General features: G+C 39.1%; 1 protein-coding gene across 7 annotated transcripts in view; it reads right to left on the bottom strand.

The window, feature by feature from the left end:
* Nucleotides 1–241: 241 nt before the first annotated feature.
* Nucleotides 242–24,119, bottom strand: part of TTC13 (tetratricopeptide repeat domain 13) — a 79,501-nt gene continuing 55,623 nt past the window's right edge. For 3 of the 7 annotated variants that reach the window (XM_046654270.1, XM_046654268.1, XM_046654265.1), the window contains 11 exons: nucleotides 20,634–20,764; nucleotides 19,963–20,095; nucleotides 19,254–19,346; nucleotides 16,582–16,665; nucleotides 15,689–15,773; nucleotides 9,292–9,401; nucleotides 6,607–6,742; nucleotides 5,317–5,396; nucleotides 2,851–2,929; nucleotides 2,621–2,700; nucleotides 243–1,108 (listed from right to left, as the gene is read on the bottom strand). In XM_046654270.1, coding sequence (XP_046510226.1) covers nucleotides 994–1,108; nucleotides 2,621–2,700; nucleotides 2,851–2,929; nucleotides 5,317–5,396; nucleotides 6,607–6,742; nucleotides 9,292–9,401; nucleotides 15,689–15,773; nucleotides 16,582–16,665; nucleotides 19,254–19,346; nucleotides 19,963–20,095; nucleotides 20,634–20,764 — 1,126 coding nt within the window. In that variant the 3' untranslated portion in view covers nucleotides 243–993. Of the gene's footprint in view, nucleotides 1,109–2,620; nucleotides 2,701–2,850; nucleotides 2,930–5,316; nucleotides 5,397–6,606; nucleotides 6,743–9,291; nucleotides 9,402–10,182; nucleotides 10,332–15,688; nucleotides 15,774–16,581; nucleotides 16,666–19,253; nucleotides 19,347–19,962; nucleotides 20,096–20,633; nucleotides 20,765–24,119 lie in introns of those variants that run through there. The other 4 variants (XM_046654267.1, XM_046654266.1, XM_046654269.1 and 1 more) reach the window with 4 other exon arrangements.

The raw sequence follows: 24,119 nt of genomic DNA on the forward strand, positions 1-24,119 counted from the left end.
TGAGCCACATCTCTGTGGCTCTTTTGAACCCCACGTCAGTACCCAGAACAGCACCTGTCTGAGCAGCTGCATTCTCCAAGACCTGCAGATAACCCTAACATCCAGCGTCATTAAATCCTGGGGCCATCGCTGTGCTCCTCTCATGCAAGGTTTCCAGACAAAAACTAAATACCAAAGCAGTGAATAGTTTAACTCTTCAACAAAAATCAAAGGAAAATGAAAATGATTTGGAAACGGCAATAATTTAATGAAGGCATTTTACTCATTGTCATTTACCCTGTCCGAAAAAAAATCAGTTATTTTCTGAATGTTCTTAGACCTGAAAGAGAAAGTAGTTCACAAAATAAAAACATACATAATCCAGTGTCAAAAACTGGTGATTTAGAGAAACCACCACTGTTTATTTTTTCCAACAAAGAGAGAAAAAAAAAACTATGGTTCAGTAATTCAGTGTTTGTGTCACTGGCAAATACTGTCAAAATAAGTGTTCCGGCTGTGAGCTCTGTGGCGCATGTTGACGGCCCAGGAAGCTTCCAGAGTTCAAATAAAGCAGAGAACCCACACATGAAGATTATGTGAGTTGAAAACAAGACAGCCTATCAATGCACATAAAAAAGAAGTCTTTGAAAAATATCCAAATCTTTAGAGGAATGAAAACACTTCTGTTTTGTTATTGGTTTTGCTCCTTTTAATAATAATTTTTGGTTTTTGAAGTAAACTTTGAAGGAGTTGTATGAATTTTTAAGTGGAAACCAATAGGCCACTGGCTAATACATACACTTTCCCTCCCAGACACACAGCTTTTTCCCCCCTCTTTCATGATTTTTGTTATGGTTCAGAGAAGTAAAGAAAATGATTTCAAGTATTCAATTCCTATCAAAAATTGGTATCAAAAGTAATAAAGGACCTAGTTTCATTATAATTCCATGTTTTAAAAAATAACTTAAGAAGTAAGAGGTCCGGCCCTTTCCTTGTATAAATACCACGGTGTAGCTACAGTTTCTTAAGACAACGTGGAGAGGAGTCAGTGTTTAGCACCTCGATCATGGATCTTAACGTCGGGAACGTCTCTGATACCGATGGAAGAGTCTTATAAGAGGGTGAAATACTGAAAAAGAAAAACACAAAGAAGGGGTGTGAAAATTAACACAATTTTACAAAAAAGGCAGAGCTTGTTGTATTTTTTCCTATTATAATATTCATTTTCCAACACCCCTTATGTGCAAGGTCAGACAATATTAGGAAAGCAGGAAAGAGCTGTGAACAGGACAATCCTTCTTCAGCAATGGACTAGGATATCAGCAGGCTCACTACGAGCTGCTTGGAAGTTCAACCAGAGTCTTTGGGAAAGAAGACTGAACTCTAATTTACACGTGACTGTTATGCACACGTGTCCTGTTGGGGCGCATTTGGATGTGGGATCACAAAATACAGGTTTCAGGTCCAGCCTCACTCCTGATTAGCTTTAGTCATTTCTCTAAGCCCCACATTCCTTATCTGTAGCAATAGGGACAGTATTCTTAACTCACGGAGTTACCGTGAGCATGGAATGAAAGAATGTATGTCAAAGTACATTGTGAAAGGGAACCTGCACAATGCAAGGCAGTGCTGTTACACCTTCCTTAAAGAATCGTTGAAAGACTAACACTGTAAAAGTATTGTAAGAAACAGAAGCAAGAGCTTTTGACCTTATATTACTAAAATATGTGCAAACTAGTACACCTGGAACAAGAAAACACTAGAACAAGGTGTAACTGTTACAAGTTTTCATTGCTAAGGTAATGGAATACTTACAAATTGAACAAGAGTGTCCTACAGATATGAATTCCTCCATTTTAAATGGAGCACAAATTACCCAGCAACTTTTAGAGTGGTTGCTATGTCAAATAGATGTGAAAGGCAAAACTGAAGGTGGTCATTATGTAAAAAATATAGAAAAGGAGCAAGAATAAAATAAGGTCAAATAGTGAGATTTGTTTATTCTTTATTAACTATTAGAGCATCTGTGAGTTTAACTTCATCCCAAAGTTACACACTCCTCTGCCACTTCTGGAAACAAGAGCCAGGAAAGATCAGAGTCTACTGGACTCCTCACAGGGTAACCATCAGGGATAATTTCTGGCTAGTGTTCACTGACTCACAGAGATTCCTCATCTAAATTACAAACAAGTACCATTTTCTCAAAGTCTGGAGTGCAGTAAAAATGCAGCTGAATAGGCAAAGTGCTATACCACTCAGAACAGGTCTGAAATGGATTTAGCTCAGAGCTTTCAAATTCACTCCTGAATACTGAACCTAAGAGTTTGGGATAAAGGGTAAATTAGCCAAGAGAAATGAATATCTGATTATGTAAATAAAACATCCATAACTTTTCTTTCACAAACTAGTTTCCTTATTTTCTGTTAATTATTCATTTTTACCCAGACAGTCAGCCTTTAAGGGGTCTTATATGACAGCAAAACATTTTAACCTTGAAAAAGTGGATTACATATATTGTATAATAATAACTCATTAAAATGAGTGCAATTCCAGTCTCATAGAGCTCCAAAAGTAACAGGAAGTCCCTTTTTCTCCCTCTTTAGTTGAAATATCCTTTTGTTAACCCCCATCAAGTAGTTACCTTTTCAAGTTCATCCAGCTTTTAGCTATTTTGCTAAAGGCCTCTGAACCAGGAGCTGTCATAGCTTCAAAGTCAACTAACTGAAAAAGAAAGAAATTTAGAAATGTGATTAAATATAGAGGAGAAAGGCCCACTTTGGGATCTGTTTAGCTCAGGTATCTTATCCCCAAAATCCACAGATTGGGCTTTAAACACACAATCAGCCATTATCCCTTCCAGCTCCAACATACCTTCCCTTTGGGAATTTTCCCTGCAACTTCTTTTCCACTTGCCATCAGTGCTCCCACGATCACTGAGTAAGCTATTACACTGTTCAAATAAAGAACAATTACCAGTCAGTCCTAGTGTACACACAATTATCATGTTAAAGCTTACCATGGATTTTCCATCAGAAAAGATGAAATTTTCTTTCTTTTAAGAATTCTTGAGACATTAAACATAAGAAGACTTTCATCTGGTTTTTTTTTTTTTAAAGATTGGCACCTGAGCTAACATCTGTTGCCAATCTTTTTTTTTCTTCTTATTCTTCTCCCCAAAGCCCCCAGTACATAGTTGTACATTCTACTTGTAGGTCCTTCTGGCTCTGCTATGTGGGGCACCACCTCCACATGGCCTGATGAGCGGTGCTAGGTCTGCGCCCAGGATCCAAACTGGTAAAACCCTGGGCCACAGAAACAGAGCAGGCGAACCCAACCACTTGGCCACAGGGCCAGCGCCTTCATTTATTTTAAAAAATATTTACTACTAATAAAAATATTTACTGATTTACTAATTTAAGGGTAAATGTGACCAAGAATATTCTTTTTCTGAGGAAAAAAAGTGTTTTTGTTAGAAGTTTTCTTCCCACTTGGTTTTTATATTCTTGTGAAATAATGAGTAGAAAATGTGCTTGCTTATTTTTAACAACTTCATGATACATAAATACATAAATGCATAAATACAATATACTTTGTAAATATAAACATATTAATCTTATTTTTTTTTGCATTAAAAACTTTGGTCCCCAAAGAATAAAACCAGAACACACTCTCAGAATGTACTAATAGACTGGTTTGAAAATCAATGTTAGATAAATTTCCTTCCTGGCATACAACAGACTCACTCTTGATTCTGACATATTTAGTACACACCAACTGTGTGCCCCTTTTCAAGGTACCCCAGGACAAATAACTAGATGAGGCTCCTGCTTCTGAGAACAGGCAGCCTGGCCAGGGAGACAGAGACCACGAGTGCTGGCAGAGAATGCTTCCAAGTACAATGAGTGGACACCAAGGAAAGTGAGTCAATCACAGGGGTCGCCTACCAGAAAAGACCTCACAGAGGCCACGGGCAGGTGCACTGCATCTTCCAGGGCCCAGGGTGAGAAGGCAAATGGGCTGGCATGGAGGGAAAAGCACATGAGCAGACATGAAGGTGTGAGGAAAGGCAGGGAGGTGTAGTGGAGAGAGCCAACCGGAGGAGCCTCAAGAAGCTCCACAGACCTTCGAGAGGTTCCAAAGGGCAGTTGAAGGAGAGAGGTGACGAGGCCAAAGTAAGCCAGGGCAGAATGGGGACTGGCACCATGCCTGCTGCCACCAAGTCTGCATTTGAGCCAATAGGTATTGGGAGCCAATGGGTATAAAGAACTGTGGGGCACAGGGAGGGGAAGGAGAAAAGCCTGGGTGTGAGAGAACAGTTAGAAAGGTTATGGCAGGAGATGACAAAGGTCTACACTATGGCAGTAGCTGTGAGCATCAGGAAGAGAACAGAGGGGTAGGAGGCAGAATCAACAGCATTTAGGGACTGAGAGCAAGAGTCGAGGATGACAGGAGCGGTACTTCATATGTCGCACGTGAGCCAAGAGAGCCGCTGTGAGGACAACAATAATGCTGGGTGTCGGCACAGTGCCTGTAGAGTGGGTGACAAGAGGTGGTGTGTGCAGGTCTCCTGCAGGTCATATATTCAGCCGACACAGCTAATAGTAATTATGCTGATATGACGTTTATGTTTCTATTTTGTTTCAATGCCTTTTTAACATTATAACAAAATTTACTATCACACTTAGGAGAGTTTTACTTTCAAAGTATTAATTAAAGATAAAGACATTCTAGTATATATTTTAGCCACAACATCTTAAATTCAAATATGTGCTAGCAATAGCATTTGCCATGTACATGATTTACTGCCCACAGTACTGGGTAAAAGAGAATAAAAAGAAAACGCTACAGACACATCCCTTGTTTTAATGACACCTAAAAAAACTCCTGATGGCTTCATAAGGAGCAAGAATTTATTCACAATAATAAAAATAGTGTGGAATGGTTGGTCACTCAAAAGCATAACACATTAGAGTTAAAGGTTAATTAATGGCCAAAAATTGGGACAGACGGGAGAAGGCAGGGTAACAGTCTGGGCAAACATCGAAATTAAAATACAGTGAGCACACGGCACGTGCAGAGTCAGCCCTCAGTACATTCCTGTTGAATGAATGGATCCCTAACCTTAAAACTTAAGCACACTATATTTGAACTCTCTCTCCTAATTCTTTTGATGATGTGGTAGATCAAGGAAATAATTTTTGGGTGGATTTTGAAAAAAACAAAAGGGGGCTTCTTGCCATTGCTTGGGGTACTTTTGTACCCACACCCACAACAGGAAGTATGAGCAAAAAAGAACACGTTTTTTCAACGTAAAAACTTTTAAATTCTATCACTCACCTGGATCCTCGAGAGAGTGGCATTAAATTATAAAAGTAATAAACTAAGGATAAGATTAAATTGCAAACAGCATCAGCCTCCTAAAAAAAAAAGACGTATGCTCATGAACTTAAATACTAGACTATAAACTAGTTGTTTATTAGGTGACAAGACACATAAGAATCATTTACTCAGGAAAAGGACTATTTCATTCCTTTCCTACAAGAACCTCCTTTTCATATTCTTGAATATTTTATATACTTTTGTATCATTTTTTCTACTGAAAGGGTATACATACAGTTCAATTTAGAGCAATACTTTCCCAACCGTTTTTAAAACTGCAACCTTTCCTGATAAATATAAAAATCCCAGTCTTTTTTTATTGAAATGTAACTGACATACAATAGCCTATTAGTTTCAGGTGTACATCAGTCAGTCAATATCTATATACATTATGAAACGATCACCGTAAGTCTAGTCATCTGTCACCATACAAAGTTATTACAATATTATTGACTACATTCCCTATGCTGTATATTACATCCCCATGATTTACTTATTTTATAACAGGATGTGTGTACCTCTTAATCCCCTTCACCTATCTCTGTCTCTTTTAATGGTCTTTGAAATGTCAAAATATACATTGAGATTAAAATAAAACAAAGCACTTATTAATACCGAATATACTTTCTCAAAGCACATGTCTCCCTACCCCCAGATTCTGATAAGCCCCCATTCTGCACTGAGATTTAGTTGAGAAATATGCTTAATTATGCATAAAAACTTAGATGCTTAATTATAGGTATGAGCTGATTAAACACAAGAGAAATAAAGTGACTTCCCAGGGGCCATGGGCACCCACTCCGGAATCTGAATGGAGTGTCCCCATATTCTTGGCACAGTGGTAGCTGCAGCCATGAAGGTGACATCCCAGATCCTGCCTCCAAGGAGCACCCCCTCGAGTTGGGATGGGCACTGGAGGGAAGAGGTCACAGACCAGGACAGGGCCACTAAGTGCAGCATAGGCCACTTTCATTATGGACCAACTTTTTCATTTACATCTTAACAAAGCCCAAACTTATGATAATATAATATAGTAACTAGTAAATTTATCACTCTCCAATTACTGTAGTTATTAAATATGAGAATTGTTTCCATAAGAATATTAAAAAAGATATATTTATAGGTCATCAATTAAAGCTGATTTCAACCATAAGATGTATAATCCCAATGAAAGGGTAGAGGCTTTAAAAAGTTTACAAAAGAATCATAGGAAGCATGGATAAAATGTAAACAAACAAAAAAACCTACCCCAAATTCTGATGAAAGAATCAGTACTTTTCCTTTTGCTGTTAGATCTTTATAAAGTGCATCTATTTCAGCATGATATAATTGTGTTCTTTCTTCTGTAGTTTGTGTTTCAACAGAAAATAGTATATTGCCAACCCTAAAAATATAAGAATGTGTGTCAAAGGCATGTGCTATATAATTCAAATAAGCAAACACAGAAAGTAAGAAAAGGGAAGCAACTAGCATGCTGAAGCGGCAAAAGACGTATCTAACATATCCTATCTTTCTAACTACAGACACATAAGGCAAGTTTTCTAAGAATGTAATTTTTTCAAAAAACATGCTACTTGGTTCAGTCTAACCATATGTACCTATTATATGAGCTTAGGTAATTACAAGAGGAAACAACTACACACAGCAAAGAACACATTTAAACGCTTAGTGAGTGTTTTATCAGCCAGCCCCCCACATTATGATGGAAGATCAGGAGCAAGAACTGCGAGCAGAAAGCAAGCTCAGGGACTCCACTGTTTTCCTTTTTTTCAAGCTTCTGCTGCATGCTTAGCTCCATGTGAGGCTCTATGGAGGATCTAAACGTGATGCAACAGGGATTAATCATGTGATACCAGTAGCAAGATGCTGAACATAGTCCTTGGATCCTACAAAGAGGAACACAGCATAGCTGCTGCTTTTATTGAGAAAGGGAAGGAGAAACAAGGCCACAGATTATTATAAGGCCATGCTTAGGGCCATAACCTCGTTCAAAAGAGGAAGATTAGATCTAATTTGGAAGACATGGAAGAAAACATGAAATGCTTCATGGAAGAAGTGGACTGAACTTGGGTCTTGAAGACCAGGATGGGAGTGACAGAGGCTCAGAGATAGGAGGCAGGAGGTGACCTCAGGGAATAAGCAGTCCAACTGAATTAGCAGGCCAGGTTCTAACAGGAACCAGGAACTGGAGCCAGGGAATGCCCAGTGGAGTGGAGCCTTAGAAACACCAATGAAGCACTGGCAAGCCACTGAGAGACAGAAGACAGAGACACCAATCATGAGTCTACGTGAGGGGTTAGAGGCCCAGAGCAAGAAAAGCAACCAATGGGGTGAAACAGACAGTTGAAGAAAGATGCTAGGTTTCAGGGGGAAGGAATTTCTTTCTCTTTTTTTTCTTCTTCTCCCCAAAGCCCCCCAGTACATAGGTGTATATTCTAGTTGTGAGTGCCTCTGGTTGTGCTATGGGAAGGAATTTTATATACTCTTTTACTCAGTAATACCATTCTGCCTGAGAATTTAATCTAAGGACACATATAAACCATGGGTGGGTGAAAACATAGGAAAATAATTTTTACATTAATAGCAAATCCTGGAATTCCTTTTGGGGGGAGAATGATCTTTATTGGTAAGTACAGTCAAGGACGAACAGCATACACGACGGTGGTCCCTTCAGATTGGTACCACATTGCCTAGGTGTGTAGTAAGCTATACCATCCAGGTTTGTGTAAGTACACTCTAAGATGTTTGCACAATGACGAAATTGCCTAATAATGCATTTCTTAGAACGAGTCCCCGTCGTTAAGGGACACAGGACTGTACTTTGATAAGTGGCTTGAGGTAGAGATTGAGACCTCAAGGATATGGAAAAGTACAAAATTTAGAAGTTGCTAAACTGTTGTTTACTTACGAAGGCCTGTGTAAGTTTTGATATGTAACTTGACGACGAGGCTCCTATGGTTGGTTTGAGAGTAAAAGAACACAAAAAAGCCAGAGCCCAAGAGGTAGAGGGGCTGAGAGAACACAGGTCACAGCCCCACTGCTGGGCTGGCCGAAATCATGGAGCCTTGCAGGCTGAGCAGTTGAGGACAGTGTATTGGGCTGGGTGGTGGGCAGGGCGTGGGAAGGTTCTAGGTAATTCCACCCAATATTAAGGGATATGGAGGATCCTAGATGAAGTTTGGATTTCAGATGTAAATAAAACTAGAGTTAACAAAATGTTCATTAGTATGTTATTTATAAAGTGAAAAAATGGGAAACACCCTAAATGATCAATAACAAAGAAATTATTGAAGAAACTATAACATCCATAAAATGGAATACTATGTGATTATTTAAAATGCTTATAACAAGGGGATATGGGAAAATGTTCATGATAAAGTTACGGTAAGCGTAGAAAAGAAACAGGTTACAAAACAACATGTATAATCTCAGTTTTTAAAGAAAATAACAATGATTTTTAGTTTTTATTTTTGCTTATCTTTCTACATTTTCTACAATAAGAAGACTGCACTACTCTTGTAACACATTAAAACCTGTATTAAAAAAATCTTACAAAATCTTACAACGGTCTTTGATCTGCCAATTTTCCATCTTTTTTCATTTGATTAGTAAAAGGCTTCCCCATGGTGAACATCAAGAACCAGAAGAATGCTTTCCACAAAACATATCAGAAATTACACTTAATATCCAGAAAGTTGTTAGATTTGGCACAGTCAAAAAATGCACAGTCAAAAAATGCATCTGCTGGTACAATATCCTAAACGTCACATAAGAAAAATAACTGGTTCTAACTACACACTGGACCTTGATAATTTTCATTCCAGGATAAAGCAAAAGCCTAGTGTGTTGAAGCTCCCGCAGCAACATCACGCATATGCATGCTTTCTGACCCCAGCCCCCGTTTTCATCCCCATTCTTAGGAAGCATACATACTTGTCTCCTGTAATAGTGATTGTGAATCCATCATATTCCTTCCCTTGATCTTTGAGGCTGGGAACTTTTGTGTTCACAGTGAACCCATCCTTCGTTTTAGTATTAAACTGCTTTCGGGGAAAAAGAAAATTCACGTTACTAGTGTATAATTCATTGCACACCCCAACTGCTCCTCTGCAGTGCTCACTCTGACTCCCAAGTTCTTAAGAAGGGTCATCAAAGTCCCCGATGCAAGAGACCATGTATTCTCCACCCCAGCAACTAGTTCCAAAGATGCCTCTGACTGACCCCAGGCCCTGGCACAAACTCTGAGCCCAAGTTATGCTTCCTGTGGCCCCAAACGGAGGCCAGCAGAGAACCTCAGCACAAACGGCTCACAGGCTCTCTCAATCAGCAAAGGGCCCGCTCGGTCCTAGGAGCTCCCTTTGGGATTTTTCTCATGTTCATCTCAATAAGCAGCAACTTTGATTCTTAGCAGAATAGTTGTGTCCAATAGCCCGTAGCTCAAAAAAGCACCTTGTGTTCCTACTAGTGCTCCTTCAAGGCAGAGTCTGATTTTTCTGAAAAGTACTCAGAATTATACCTGTCAACTGGAGAATTTCACACACACACACACTCTCCAACTCTGCAGACCACAGAGAAGTATGTTAAAGGAATTATACAAAGCTAAGAATGGCCCTCAGCAGGGATGAATATGAAGGCAGTTTCAGATGTCAGCTTTGTGTTTAAAATATTTTTGACAAAACTGAAATGCTAATAAATAGGTTTTGTCATTACTCCAGAAAAATCCTCCCCAAATTCAGTTATTTAATGTTGTCAACTTTTTTCTTTTAGGATTGATAGACTTGAATAAGAGAACCAATGATAAAATAAAAAGACGTTGTGCTTCACCTGAGACACTGATGGGGAGAAAGGTTGTCTAAAAACAGCAAGACCCAGCAGGTGTTTGCTGGCAGTCCAGAGAAGGACGGGGGGCAATGGACACGAGCCGGGCAGCTCAGGGTATCAGAGCCAGCAGCAGGAGCCAGAACAGGAAGTATCTTTCATGAAGAAAAGGACTTTTAGAGGAAGAAATGTGTTAAAAGTTACTATATGACAATTTGTATTCACTGCTCACAACACACCGGGAAGAGAGAGCAGGTCTTGACCTTACAGATGAGGAGACCAGCTGGGTGAAGGGGTCCCTGCCCAAGTTAGCGAGCGGGCAACGGCAGAGTGGAACGTGGACCCAGGCCTTCACGACCTCCAGTCCACACTATGCGCTAATAAGGTGCCTTGAGGGGAGCTGAGGTATATTTTAACTTGGTTTTTCACCAGAAGTACACTGTATATTTCGGCAGAAGCTGTCATGGCATCACATTTCACCAAGCACTTTAAATACAGAGGCATTTTTTATATACTTCTACGTGTGCCGTTCCAAATAGCAATATATCCCTAATCCTAGGTGACAGCAGGCGCACATGCTGCAGTGGAATGGTCATACCCAGACCACACAGTCAGACAGGCAGTGGCTGCACACTGGGAGGCGGGCACCAGCGGGCGGTGCTCAGCCTCACAGCTGCACTCTAGGTGACTGCAGTCTTGTAGTCCATTATGTTTTTCTCTTTAAACAGAGACACATGAAACATTAACATCTCCCTAAGCTGATTTTGTATTCTGCCTAATATAGTAAATTTAAATGCCTAAAATATCCGCAATACCATGGATAATGTTCTCTAAATGAAGTCAGGTAGACTATAGACATCAGGCAAAGATGAAAGATCAGGAGTACACAAACTTTCTGTATGGTGCATCCCAGCGGCCCTCAGTGGAGCTGTTCTGCCCTCCGGGGGGTGTCAGGGGAATTTATGGGAGAGTGTGCTGGCTACCGTGACTAAGTGGGGGGCGGGGGGCCCAAGACTCTTAGAGGTCCCACAGTGCAGGGGACAGTCACACATTGTGCACGACTTCCAGGGTCCCACTGGACTTTCACGTGGACGAAGAATCTGTTTATAATTTAGTAATCACCTGGGCCTGGAACCAGACTCCGTTTTACACTTATACACTGAATACTTGTTACACAGTTTTCCTACACACTGAATCTTCTAGGAATGCAAATAGCATGTAAATTGAGGAAAGAGTGTATTATATATTGTTTTAATAAGCTTTGGTCATTCACATAAATTTCTTAAATTTCATTTGATGCAAATCAGTCTTAGCTACCATATCTACAAGAAAAACATTTATTCAAGTTTTACATTAAAGTTCAAACAATTAATTGAAAAAAATCAAATCTACCTGTTGTTGGCACATTTTGGGGTATATTTTGGGTATATACCTAGGTGAAGAAAAGGTTCATAAAATTATAACTTCTTAACTTAAACAATATAATTTCTGTCCCCTGAAGTGCCCTTTATCTTGCATTCAAATGTTTCTATGTTGACGCTGCCACATCTGCTTTGCTTTTCATTATTTGCCTCCTACACCTTTCCCCCTTCAACTTTTTAAATGTCACTCTGTTGTAGGTGTTTCCTGTAAACAGAATATAGCTGAACCTTAAAAAACCAATCTGAGATCCTCTATCTTTCAATAAGGGGATCAATTATTAATGTCATGTTGAGACTTGTCACTGACATTAAATATATTTTCTACTCACCTGATTTTTCCCTCTCCTCTTTTTGTAAGCATTTAGTTGCACTAACTTTGTCTTCTTCTACCTTTTAGGCATTTTCCTACCTTTTAGGCATTTAGAAGATTATATATCCACCCCTATCCTCTCATTGTTTACCTGTACATTTTTCATATTGATATTTAAACTTGTCTTTGTCTGTCAGTATCATGGGTCAGTCAGTGATTATATTCTCTCAGTAGCACATTTTTACTTCCTTTCTCTACTTTGCTCAAGCTCTAATGTTGACATTACCTAGTATTTTAATTTCGGACATTTATATTTTTTAACATTATGCATTAACAATTTATTACATCGGCTTTTTGTTCATCACTATTTCTTATATCTTGTTTTTTCTTCCTTCTCAGGTTCATTTTGTGAGTGCAGATACATCCTTGAATCATTTTGACAAAGAGGATTTAGGATGGGGGAAATTTCTAAATAACCAGATATTTGAAACAGTACTTTAGCCTCACACCTGAACATTGGTAGGGTTGGCGCAAGTAAACCTCCCTTCATTGTCTTCTAGAACCCACTGTTGCTGGAGGGAAGTCAGGCATCAGTGGGATTCTCTTTCCTTAGCATTTAATCTGTTTTTTTCTTTTCTGGTAGCTTTAAGATGTTCTCTTTTTTCTTTGTATATGTGAGATAAAATATGCATATTATAAAAGTTGCTACTTGAACCATTCAATGGCATTAAGAACATTCACATTGTTGTGCAACCATCACCACCGCTAACTCCCCATTCTCCCCTTCTCCCAGTCCCTGGCAACTACCATTCTACTTTCTGTCTCTACAAATTTAACTACTCTAGGTACCACAAATAGGTGGGATCGAATAATATTCATCCTTTTGTGACTGGCTTATATCACTTAGTATATGCCACTTAGCATAATGTCCTCTATGTTGTAGCATGTGCCAGAATTTTTTTATGGCTGAATAATATTCCATTGTAAAGTTATACCACATTTTGTGGATTCATTCACCCATCAACGGACACTTGGTTGCTTCTGCCTCTTGGCTATTGTGAATAATGCTGCTGTGAACATGGGTGTACTGTTTGAGTCCTGCTTTCAATTCTTTTAGCTATATACCTAGAAGCAGAATTGCTGGATCATATGGTAATTCTATGTTTAATTTTTTTGTGTATGAGGATGACTGGCCCTGAGCTAACATCTGTTGCCAACCTTCCTCTTTCTGCTTGAGGAAGACTGTCACTGAGCTAACATCTGTGCCAGTCTTCCTCTGTTTTATGTGGGATGCCACCACAGCACGGCTTGACACGTGGTGCTAGGTCTGTGCCTGGGATCCGAACCTGTGAACCCCAGGCCACCAAAGTGGAGCCTGCAAACTCAGTCACTACACCACTGGGCCAGCCCCTCTAAGTTTAATTTTTTAAGGAATTCTCTTTGATTTTGAAGTCCCGAAATTTTATTGGGATGTGTCTAGGTGTATTTGAACATTCATCATCCTAAACATTCAGTAGGCCCTATACTCATCTTTTCATCTCCCTACAACATTTCCTTCTATTATTTTGTCCACTAATTCCTCTGCATCTTTATCTTTCTTCTCTCCTTCCAGAACTTCTCCCAGATAGGTTCATTCTTCATCTTCTGTGTTCATCTTCTCTATTTTATATTTCTTTGTCCTTTTATACTACCTTCTGGGAGAATTCCAGCTCATATATTTGATATTCGCTATCTTCAATCTGCTAGTCTGATTTTTTTTTAATTTATGAGAATTCTGATTCTTCCTTTTCTATTGCTACCACCTAACAATCTCTCTCTCTACCAACCTATCTATCTATCAATCATATGATCCTGGCTCCAATATCTCAGGAAATTAATTTATGTACTTTTCACTGAGGTAAAATTTATATACAATGAACTACACGTGTATAATTTAATGCATTTTGACAAATATATATACCAAAATATAATGTATTTCCATCACTTGGAAAGATTCCTCCTGCTCCTTTCCAGTAAACTCCACTTCACATAAGCAATCACTCTTCTGATATCTATCCCCATAGACCAGTCAAAACTTCTTATAAATGGAATCATACTCTTTTGTATCTGGCTTCTTTTGCTCAACATAATGTTTCCAAAGTTCACTTCTGTTGCTGTGCATAGCACTACTCTTTCTGTCCTTTTATTACCGAATAGTATTCCATCGCTGGCCTCCCCTGAGAACCACCAAAAGATTCTTGAGAAACCCTCTCATCTGGAAGATGCCCTCAGGACTAGGAAAGCTGTGAATTGGCACAAATCTTGGGCTATACACAAAACCAAAGTGGCACCCACTTTGACTTCATCTCACCATGCAATAAAGAGGGTGCTAGGAACCCACATCTGGGTGCTTCCTGGGCCTCATGATGAGACTGAAATTACTGTCCAGGCTTGTTCTCTGTCCAGCATCCTGCTAAGTAAACCTGGTGCTAGATTAAAGATGATAGGTCTTGTGAGTTGATTACCAATCTGAATCTGAAACCACTGACTCTTGACTTCTAGAATTTTCTTTTAGTTCTTTTTATAGTTCCTATTTCTCTGCTGAGATTATCATTGTATTCATGTTTTCCTTTAAGTCTCTGAACACATTTATGAAGCAGACAAGGACTTTAAAAGAGCTAATTCCAACTTCTGGATCATCTCAGCTCCGTTCCTATTAACTGGTTTTGTTCTTTTCTTGGTTATGAGTCACATTTTCCTGCTTGTTCACTTATCTAATAATTAGGAGAGTCTACATTATGTTGCCTTCCTTTAAAGGGTGCTGAGTTTTGTTTTGGCAGGCAGTTAAATCACTAGTAGATCCATTTAATTCTTTTGGGCTTGGTTTCATTCCTTGTTAGGGTGATCTACTTAGAGACTGCCCTTTGTCCTAGAATGTGGACCTTATCCTAGAGTGTGCTCTTACACCTACAGTGTGTCCTTTCTGGGGTCCTGACTAAACGCCCAAGATGCTCACAGGATCCCTCCACCCTGGCGAGGCCAGGATTCCAACGTCTCTCAGGACTATAAAACCTGATACCTCTGGCAGCTCTCTTGGCCACATAGCCACTCCCCACTGAGCCTCTGCGAGTCTTGCTGCATGGGCACAGCCCAGCTCTCAGCCAAGGATGACAAAGAACTCCACACTGACCTCTGGGCACTTTCCGCCCTGTGCAGCTCCCTCTTCTTCTGTACCCTGCCCTGCTAATTCCAGGCACTTCAGCAGACCCAAACACCAACCTCTGCTTCCCTAGCGCAGCAAGACCACTGTACTCAGCTTGGGCTCCACACACCTACACAGGGGTCTAGTAAGTACTCCCAGGCAGAACGCTCATCTCATGTGCTTCCCTTCTTTCGAGAATCACAGCCTTGTAATTTTCCAATATCTGAAAATAGTTGCCTTGTATTTTGTCCAGTTTTATAATCGTTACGGAATCGAAGGGCAGCCGCATACAGTTACTCCACTGTGGCCAGAAGCAGAATTCAACTGTATGTACTTTTAAGTTGTCTTCTGTTTCTTATATCAATTGCTTCCTCACAGATTTGTTTTATGTTTGAGTCTGATGCCTGTGTTTCATTTTATTTTGATTATCTCTTTAGAGTGAGTTTATATTAGTGTTTTCACGTAGCATGTTTTATAAATTTTAAAACACTTAGGGCATAATATTAATAAACATGCATTTAAAAATTATGAGTTCTTTTTAAAAAAGCACTATAGTTTTTTTACCAAAAATACCTATGGCGATTTTGATGATAAACTTACCTTCATAATTGGAAGAAGGTCTTCTACTTTGTGTACCTTTTCCAGAGCTTCTCTAACTTCCAACAATCCTTTAGGATTATTAGCTCTTAAAAAGAGAGAGAGAGAGATGGCAACTAAAATTAATACAGGAATGTAATAATTAATTATGCTATTACCTTTAATTTAAATAAATCATCCTTAATTATGAATAACTCAATATTCAAAATTGTGGGTCACAACTAAAGGTTCTAAATAAGGGGGTGGTTTAATCCTAATGAGTTTGGGGCTGCAGATGAGAATTAAGAAAATACATAGCAGCCCCTCTAGAAAGTGAAACAGGGGAAAGCAGAATGAATTGACAGCCAGTGTTTGTGTATACCTGTGGGGGTCTGGGTTTGCTCATAAAACCTTGATTCTCCTTTTCCAACTCCGAAATTAGACGTAAATGTTTTTTCTTTCTAAAGTTGCCCAAATGCAAGTATCCTGCTGGGTTTTTATACAAATTTTATATTTACTTGGTGATAACTAACCATTCAGAATTCCTTTTTTTCCCAATGTTCTGTTCATTGTTATGTCTATACCATATTGCCCTTCAGCTGAGGGAGAATGAATTTTAAGGCTGAAATCCCTAATAAAGAAATTCAAAGAAACATCAGCTTTTTAGAAGAAAGACACTAGAAAAGTCATAATATTGTATATAAAATTAAACTTAGTTAAGGTTCATGGATTTTGTGAAGTTATTAAAAAGATGGTTAAGTGATTATGAAAGGCTTTATGACAACAAACACCATGTAAAAATTTGATATACTTTGTTTCATCTGTCAATAGGCTTAGTTTTCAAGTTTCATAAATATAATAAATGTAAAATACATGAAATCTATCCATTTCTATGATAAAGAAAGTTGAAGGATTACCCATGATAAACAAGAATTCTATCTTTAATAAAATGAAGAATTTTCTCAAAATATTCCAGGTATCTCATGTTAATCACTTGACCCCTGTAAGAAAAAAAAAATTAAGAATCTTTTTACAAAGGAACACATTTCAAACAACATCTAATTTCCTAGTTAATTCAAAGAACAATAAGAGAGGGGCTTGCCCAGTGGTGCAGTAGTTAAGTTCGCGCACTGTGCTTTGGCGGCCCAGGGTTCACAGGTTCAGACCCTGGGCGCAGACCTAGCACCACTTGTCAAGGCATGCTGTGGCGGCGTGCCACATAAAGTAGAGGAAGGTTGTCAACAGATGTTAGTTCAGAGCCAATCTTCCTCACCAAAATAAACAAACAAAAAAAGAACAATAAGAGAGCTCTGAGAATAATGATGTAGTAAACAAATTAGGGAAATTCACTTGTTTGCAATCAATGAATGAGAGAAGCAAAAAACTATCTGACCAAGATTTTTTGTCAGCTCTCGGAGCTCACTCTGATAGGAAAGGCACCAAACTCAGCCCTGGAGATGCCAAATGGAACGAAAAATCCTCAACTATTGAAATGAGGCTCGCCCTTTATGCCAATTTCCTCTGATGGATCGCTTCACTTTTTCAGCAATATGCCTTCTCCTCTCCTCTGGCTCTCCTGATGGCATTATCTGATAATACTCCTTCTTGCTGTCCAGCTGACTAGCTGTCTTCATCACCTCTACTCACTCTAAACATTATTTTCCTCACATTTCTATCCCCACTCCTCATTTTTAAAACTCTCTCCCAGAACTTCACGTACAGCCAACAAGCTGATGTACACATCCAACAGGTGTACATGTGTACAACAGAACACACACATCCAACTGCTCCCTGGACGTCACTCCCTGGATTACCCACAGGCATCTCAAACCTCAAGTTCACATCTGTCAAACAGGAATTCACTCCTGCCCCTGCACTCCCAGCTTCAGCCCCTAAACGTGTCCACCTACTTTCTGTCCCGTTGCTACCTGGCTTATTGGGACAACCATGTACCTGAGCCGGCAATCGGATGGCCTCCCTGTAGCTGCATGCTCTCCCGTTTCTCACCCACCACCAGTGCTCCCAGTTCTGCCTTCTCAATATCCATCTCTTCCCTTCCAGCTCACTACTACAGAGCTTTCCAGACTTTTGTACTTTTTTGTCTGAATTACTACACAACTTTCTAACCAATTTCCTTGCCTCCAAAATAGCTGCCCTCTCTAACCTGTCTGCCACCTGCAGCTGAAGTGACCAGCCCAATGTGCAAATCTGCTCATGTCACTTCTCTGCTTACAATCTCTGATTAGCTTCTCCATTGTCTTCAGGGAAAAAGAATGCCTTAGCATGGAATATAAAGTTACTTATCTTTGGGGAAAAAAGTTATTTATATTTTGGTCTCTGCCTGTCTTTCTAGCCTCAATTCCTGATACTCCCTTTATTGCAAACTAATCATTGGTCATAATGAATTAGTCACACTCTCCTGATCATGCCTGACTCACTTGTGGGTCCATGCCTCATCCACCTCTTTCTGCTTTCCATGTTTCTAAACAGCTCAGGCATCACCTGAAGGCTGGACTGGACATCCCTTTTCTGTGTCCCCTTGGCATCCTGTACACGTGACCACCATTACTCTTAACATACTACATAGTTGTTCACTGGTCTGTCTTCTTCACTAAGCTTTGAGCTTTCTGAAGTCAGGGACTGTATTTCACTTCTATATCATCATCACACAATACACACATTGATGGTGGCCTTCAATAGAAGCTAGTTGCGTCTATCTATAAATGTCACAAATTATCCAATAAGAAACAGATAAATATACAAGTCATAAGGAGAAAAGAAATTTATTTTCTAGAAATTAAAAAAATAAACATATTAATGACATTTCTGTTAAACTTAAATGTCAAAGTTGTATAGAATAATATTTTCTTGATTCAGGCTTCTGGAACTAGAAGCATTTTAGATGTGCCACAACTACTACATTTGTAAATTTTATCTAAAATTAAATTCAATGGGTCCCCTTGAAGCTGATATTTTTAATATTTGTTCACCTTATTTAGAGGGTGGCTAAGCACATAAAGGGAGGGGGAAAGAGCTGAGTGCTTCACTCATGTCCCTAACTTGCAAAGCCTGTGGACAAGACAAAAGCTCTCCAGGTAACCTGGCTTGCCCTCCCAGGGTGGCAGCTTAGCAATCAGACCGTGTTATTGATCCAAACCCTTTGTGTGTCGCGGGGCGAGACGGGGCAGCCTTTCCCCCACCACAACAGACTTGTCAAAGAATTCTTTGAGCTTTGAAATATTATCAGGATATCAAGGCAAATGTAATGTTCTCCATCTATTACTTTCTATGACGTTTTAGGACCCTTTAAATATGGGCATTCTAGGCAAAAATCTGGCAGTCTACCCTTCAAATGAGCTCTGCATCACAGAGAAGAGCCTGGAGAAGGAGCACAGCATGTGCTGCATCTCTTTCTGCAACTGGACTAGTTGAAAGGAATGCAGGCGAAACTGCGGTGCAGAGCCAATCTGTGCATTCCCTGGTCAAAAAGTCACCAGGAAAGAAGTAATGGGCTGCCGATGGTCTCCACGACCTGTCCATTTACAATAAACTCCTATGAAACCAGGAAAGACGCAGAGAAGGTTCATACCTGATTAAATTGATGTGATTGTTAAAACCTCTGCTAAGACTTCGTGCTGGCATTTGATCTAACCATAGCACTGGCTGGTCTGGGTCAGCAATCCTGCAAAACAGAGCTTGTTAAAGATGAAGGCCTTATAAAACCTAGAAGTGCTCAAAAGCATTAAAAAGAAAACATGTAGGAGTCTTTGCAAAAGTGGAGAGAAAGCAATTGCGGAGTCTATTACATCTAAAAACATGACACACAAACCTGTAAGTTCCAAATAGGTGTTCCAATTGGACCAAGTAAGAAGTCAGTACAGGTTTAGCAGGAGAGCAGTATTTTTCTCTTGAAAATGAATATCAGCAGTTCCCCCCTTAAACTGTGGCTGGCTAGCCAGGCCCACACTTCAATTATAAAGGGACTGGGACACTGAAGTTCACGCAAAGGTACCACAAGTGATGATATGCTCTCTCAAAGGCTGCTTTTTCTAAAACACTTCATTTAAAAATGTGCTTGCAAACATGATAACAATCAATTCCTATTCCATAAATATGAGTTGAATGTATTTCAAGGCATAATAATGCCAGCAATTTCTGAGAAACTTTAGAGAGGAAAACAACTTACAAGGCCTACTGTCAGTAAATAAAACAGTATTCAAAACCCGTTAAGAAGAGGAGACTTACATGATTTTACAATGATAAGACTTCTAGCTTATTTTCACTTAAACATTAGTTACCGTCTCCACTTTACTGCGATGTCAAACATGTCTCTCCACTGCATCAGCCGTGTTTTTCCATTCATTCGAACCTTCGAGTTGGTCCATGTACGCTGTACAGCTTGCATGACTTCCAAGGCTGCCAAACCCATGGCTAAAAGAAAGAAATATTGAGAGAACAGAGTTAGTAAGCATACTTTAGAGGCACTGATTTTCACTGACTCTCAGGGATAACGCCAGACTCGTTATATAAAGAAAGAATCACAAGTACTGGTAATTTAACAAGACTGGAGGTACTTTACAATCACGACCCTATCAAGACTAAAATCCATCAGAGGAAATTAGAGACACTCCCAAAGTCGCCTCCTCCCGACTCTGCCTTCTACTGAAGCAACTGGAGACTAATTCTTCCTCATTCCCGCAGCACGGAAACAGCACCCGGGATGAGCTGTCTGATCTACACATAATGACGGAAGACCTGCATTCTACATCTACACGACAGCAACAGCACAAAGGGCGAGGCTGGAAGTAGTCTTCTTTCAGAATTCCAGACGAATGAATCTACACATTTCTGTTCTGATCACGTGGAGAATTTGAGTAAGTACAATAAATGACTTTTTTAAAAGCACAACATAACAATAATCGTTGCTATTTGTAAGAAATTTTCCCATTTTCAGATAGTTTCGGAATACCTCGGTGTATTCTCTTGTTTGGCAGGAAACCAGGTGTTTCATATTGCATCAGCGATCCCAAACGATCAGCTACACAAATCAGCTCTTGGACCTCAGGCTTATAACTCTCAAAATTCTGATGTAACACATCTCTGGAAGAAACATGACATGATAGGGACTTTGACAACAGATACTTTGCTATCCAACTTCACCTGAAAAGTTCTCACTTCCTCCACTGGAAAATGAATCAAGAAACCTGTGACCACATGATCTTTAACTTCAGTGCTTTGCCCCAACCATAGACAAATTAAAAGAAGGAATCATTAAGAGAGTGTGTAGACAATTACTATCACATGCTTGTTAGTAACTCTGACAACCAATTGGCATTTCAGAAGGCACCTCTGACCGTTATTTGCTTTGTAAACTTCTCCAGAATACATAACCTACATGCACTGCCTTTTTCAACAAGCAGCCAAACCCCCATCCTATGTCCACTCCCTATACCAGCGCCAAGTTGTGTTACACCAAATATACTTGAAATGGTATATGTAACTACTATTGTTTAGCTGCAACCTGCTAGAAGTTTTCATAACAAAGACTGCAATTCTAAGTTACAGGTTGTGATGAGGTCCCCAAGACCACCCTCAGATTCAGTGATTCACTAGGAGGCTTCACAGGACTCAGTGTATAGTTGGCTGTGATTTTTCTTTTTGTGAGGAAAATTAGCCCTGAGCAAACATCTGTTGCCAATCTTCCTCTTCTTGCTTGAGGAACATAGTCACTGAGCTAACATCTGTGCCAGTCGTCTTCTATTTTGTATGTGGGATGCTGCCATAGCACGGCTTGATGAGTGGTGTGTAGGTCTGTGCCCAGGATGTGAACCCATGAATCCTGGGCTGCCAAAGTGGAGCATGAACTTAACCACTACACCACCCGGCTGGCCCCCATGGCTGTGATTTATTACAGCAAAGGACACAAGCACAATTATCAAAGGGAAAAGGCGGATGGAGCAAAGTCCAGAGGAAACCAGACGCAAGCTTCCAAGACTCCCAGGGGAGATGCACAGGATTGATTCCCCTGCATGAGATGCTGCCCACCAGGGAAGCTCAGTAGACACTCAGCGCCCAGGGATTTTCCTGGGGGCTGACCACGTAAGCTGCCTCTGCCTGGAAAGTACCCAAATTCCAGACCCCCAGAAGGAAAGCAGGAGTTTAGCACAAACCATATTGTTTGTACAAACAGCTCAGGCACAGTGAGCCACTCTTAGCAGTACTGGGCATGGCGGGACACTCCCAAAATCCAAGGTGCCAGCCAAGGAGCAGCCTTATAAGCATACCTTTCCAAGGGCAGGAGTTCAGGCTTGCCATGTTGAACAGAAGTTCTTAGGTTCAATGCAGTCCAATTTATCAATCTTTTTGTCTGAGGTGTATGCTTTGTGTGTCTTGATTAAGAAATCCTTCTCTACCTCAAAATCACAAAAGTTTTCACTTATATTTTCTCCTAAAATTTAAAAAATTTGACCATTCTCATTCCAGATTTTTTATCCATCTGGAACTGGATCTCTATCTACACTATCACAAAAATCCATTTTATTTTATCCATATGACAACCTAACTGTCCCACTCTGATCTACAGCACACCTTTGTGCTCCTTTGGTCTACCTGTCTATCCCAGCACCAATACACTCTGTCTTCACTACTATCTTACTTCTTGCTATCTGGTAGGACGAGAACCTTCTCCTCCAAGTGTGGGCATCATCTTCTTCAGGAGAACCTTGATTATTCCTGGTCCTTTGTTCTTTCACACAATTTATAGAATTAGCTCATCAAGTTCCTCAAAAAACTGTTGGGATTTTGAATGGCATTTTATTGAATCTATAATTAACTTGCTGAGAAGTGACCTATTGATGTTATTGAACTTCCTATTCATGAACACAGTATTTCTCTCCATTTATTTGTTTTCTCTTAGTAACTTTCAGTGATGTTTTATAATGATCTCCATACACGTTTGCACGTTTTCTAAGATGTACTCCTAAGTACTTTGGCCATTATAAATGGCATTTTGTTTGTTGCTAGTATATAAAAATGCAAATGATGCTTTACATTAATTATAATCAACCACCTTGCTAAACTCTTATTTTCTATAATTTGTTTGTAGATCATCTGGATTTTGTTGGGTGTTTTGTGTGAGGAAGATTGGCCCTGAGCTAACATCTGTGCCAATCTTCCTCTATTTTACATGGGACACTATCACAGTGTCGCTTGACGATCATGCCAGGTCCGCGCCCAGGATCCAAATTGCAAACCCCGGGCTGCCAAAGCAGAGTGCATGAACTTAACTACTACGCCAATGGGGCCAGCTTCCCTTAATTTTTATACTTACCTATCAACTTGCTTTTTTTCTAGTATAATATTTTGGGATATTAACGTTTTTCACAAAATTGTTTTTACTGCATTCCACGAGTGTTGGTATGTGGTATTTTCATTTTTGTTCACTTAGAAAGTATATTCAAAATTCCATTGTGATTTTACCTTTAATCCATATTTCAATGTGTGCTTTTTAATTTCCAAATAATGGAGATTTTTTTCTTATATATATTTTAAATTATACCATGGTAAGATATGATACCAATTATTTGACATGTATTGAAATATGCATAGTAAGTGATCAGTCTTTGTATAAATGATCTAAGCACACTTGAAAAGAATATGTATTCTTTAATCATTGAGTACACAGTTCTATAATAGACTGATACATTGTTTGTTAATTGTGTTGTTTAAAGAGTCTAAATCTTTACTAGTTTTAGATTTAGTTTTTCAAGAATTAGAATTTCTCATTACAATACTGAATTTGTTAATTTCTCTATAAATTTCTATCAATTTTTGAAGTTATCTTATTAGGCATATATAAGTTTAGATTTATATTTTCCTGGTGATTTAAACCTTTGCCATTATGTAGTAATAATCTTCATTCCTAGTAGTGCTTTTTCACTTGAAATCCATTAATATCAATCTATAGCTACACCAGGATTCTTTCAGTTAGTGCTTCTCTAGTATAACTTCTCCCATTCCCTCACTTTCAATCTTTGTGTCCTTACGTATTAGGTGTCTCTTATAAAAAAAACCCCACATAATTGGATTTTTTTTAAAATTCCAATCCAACTATGTCTGATGTTTTAGTCCATTCATATTTATTGTGGTTATTGATATATCTGGATTCATTTCAACCTCTTATTTTTTTCTTTTTGTTTGTCCCACTTTTTTTGCATCCTCCTCCTCCTCTCCCCTTTTCTGATTGATTTCAGATTTATTTTTTTCTCTGTTTTTTACTTCTCTACTAATATGAAAGTTGTATACTCTAACTTTCAATACTTATCTTAGATATTTTAAATATTCATAATATAACTTAAAATCTTAACATAATATTTAACCCACATTGCCTTAGAATACTTTAACTTTTATTATTCCTTAACTTACTTGCTATTTTTGTCCAGTATTTTATTTCTGT

The sequence above is a fragment of the Equus quagga genome, chromosome 2 (genome assembly GCF_021613505.1).
Source record: "Equus quagga isolate Etosha38 chromosome 2, UCLA_HA_Equagga_1.0, whole genome shotgun sequence".
In the NCBI taxonomy this organism is placed as follows: Eukaryota; Metazoa; Chordata; class Mammalia; order Perissodactyla; family Equidae; genus Equus; species Equus quagga.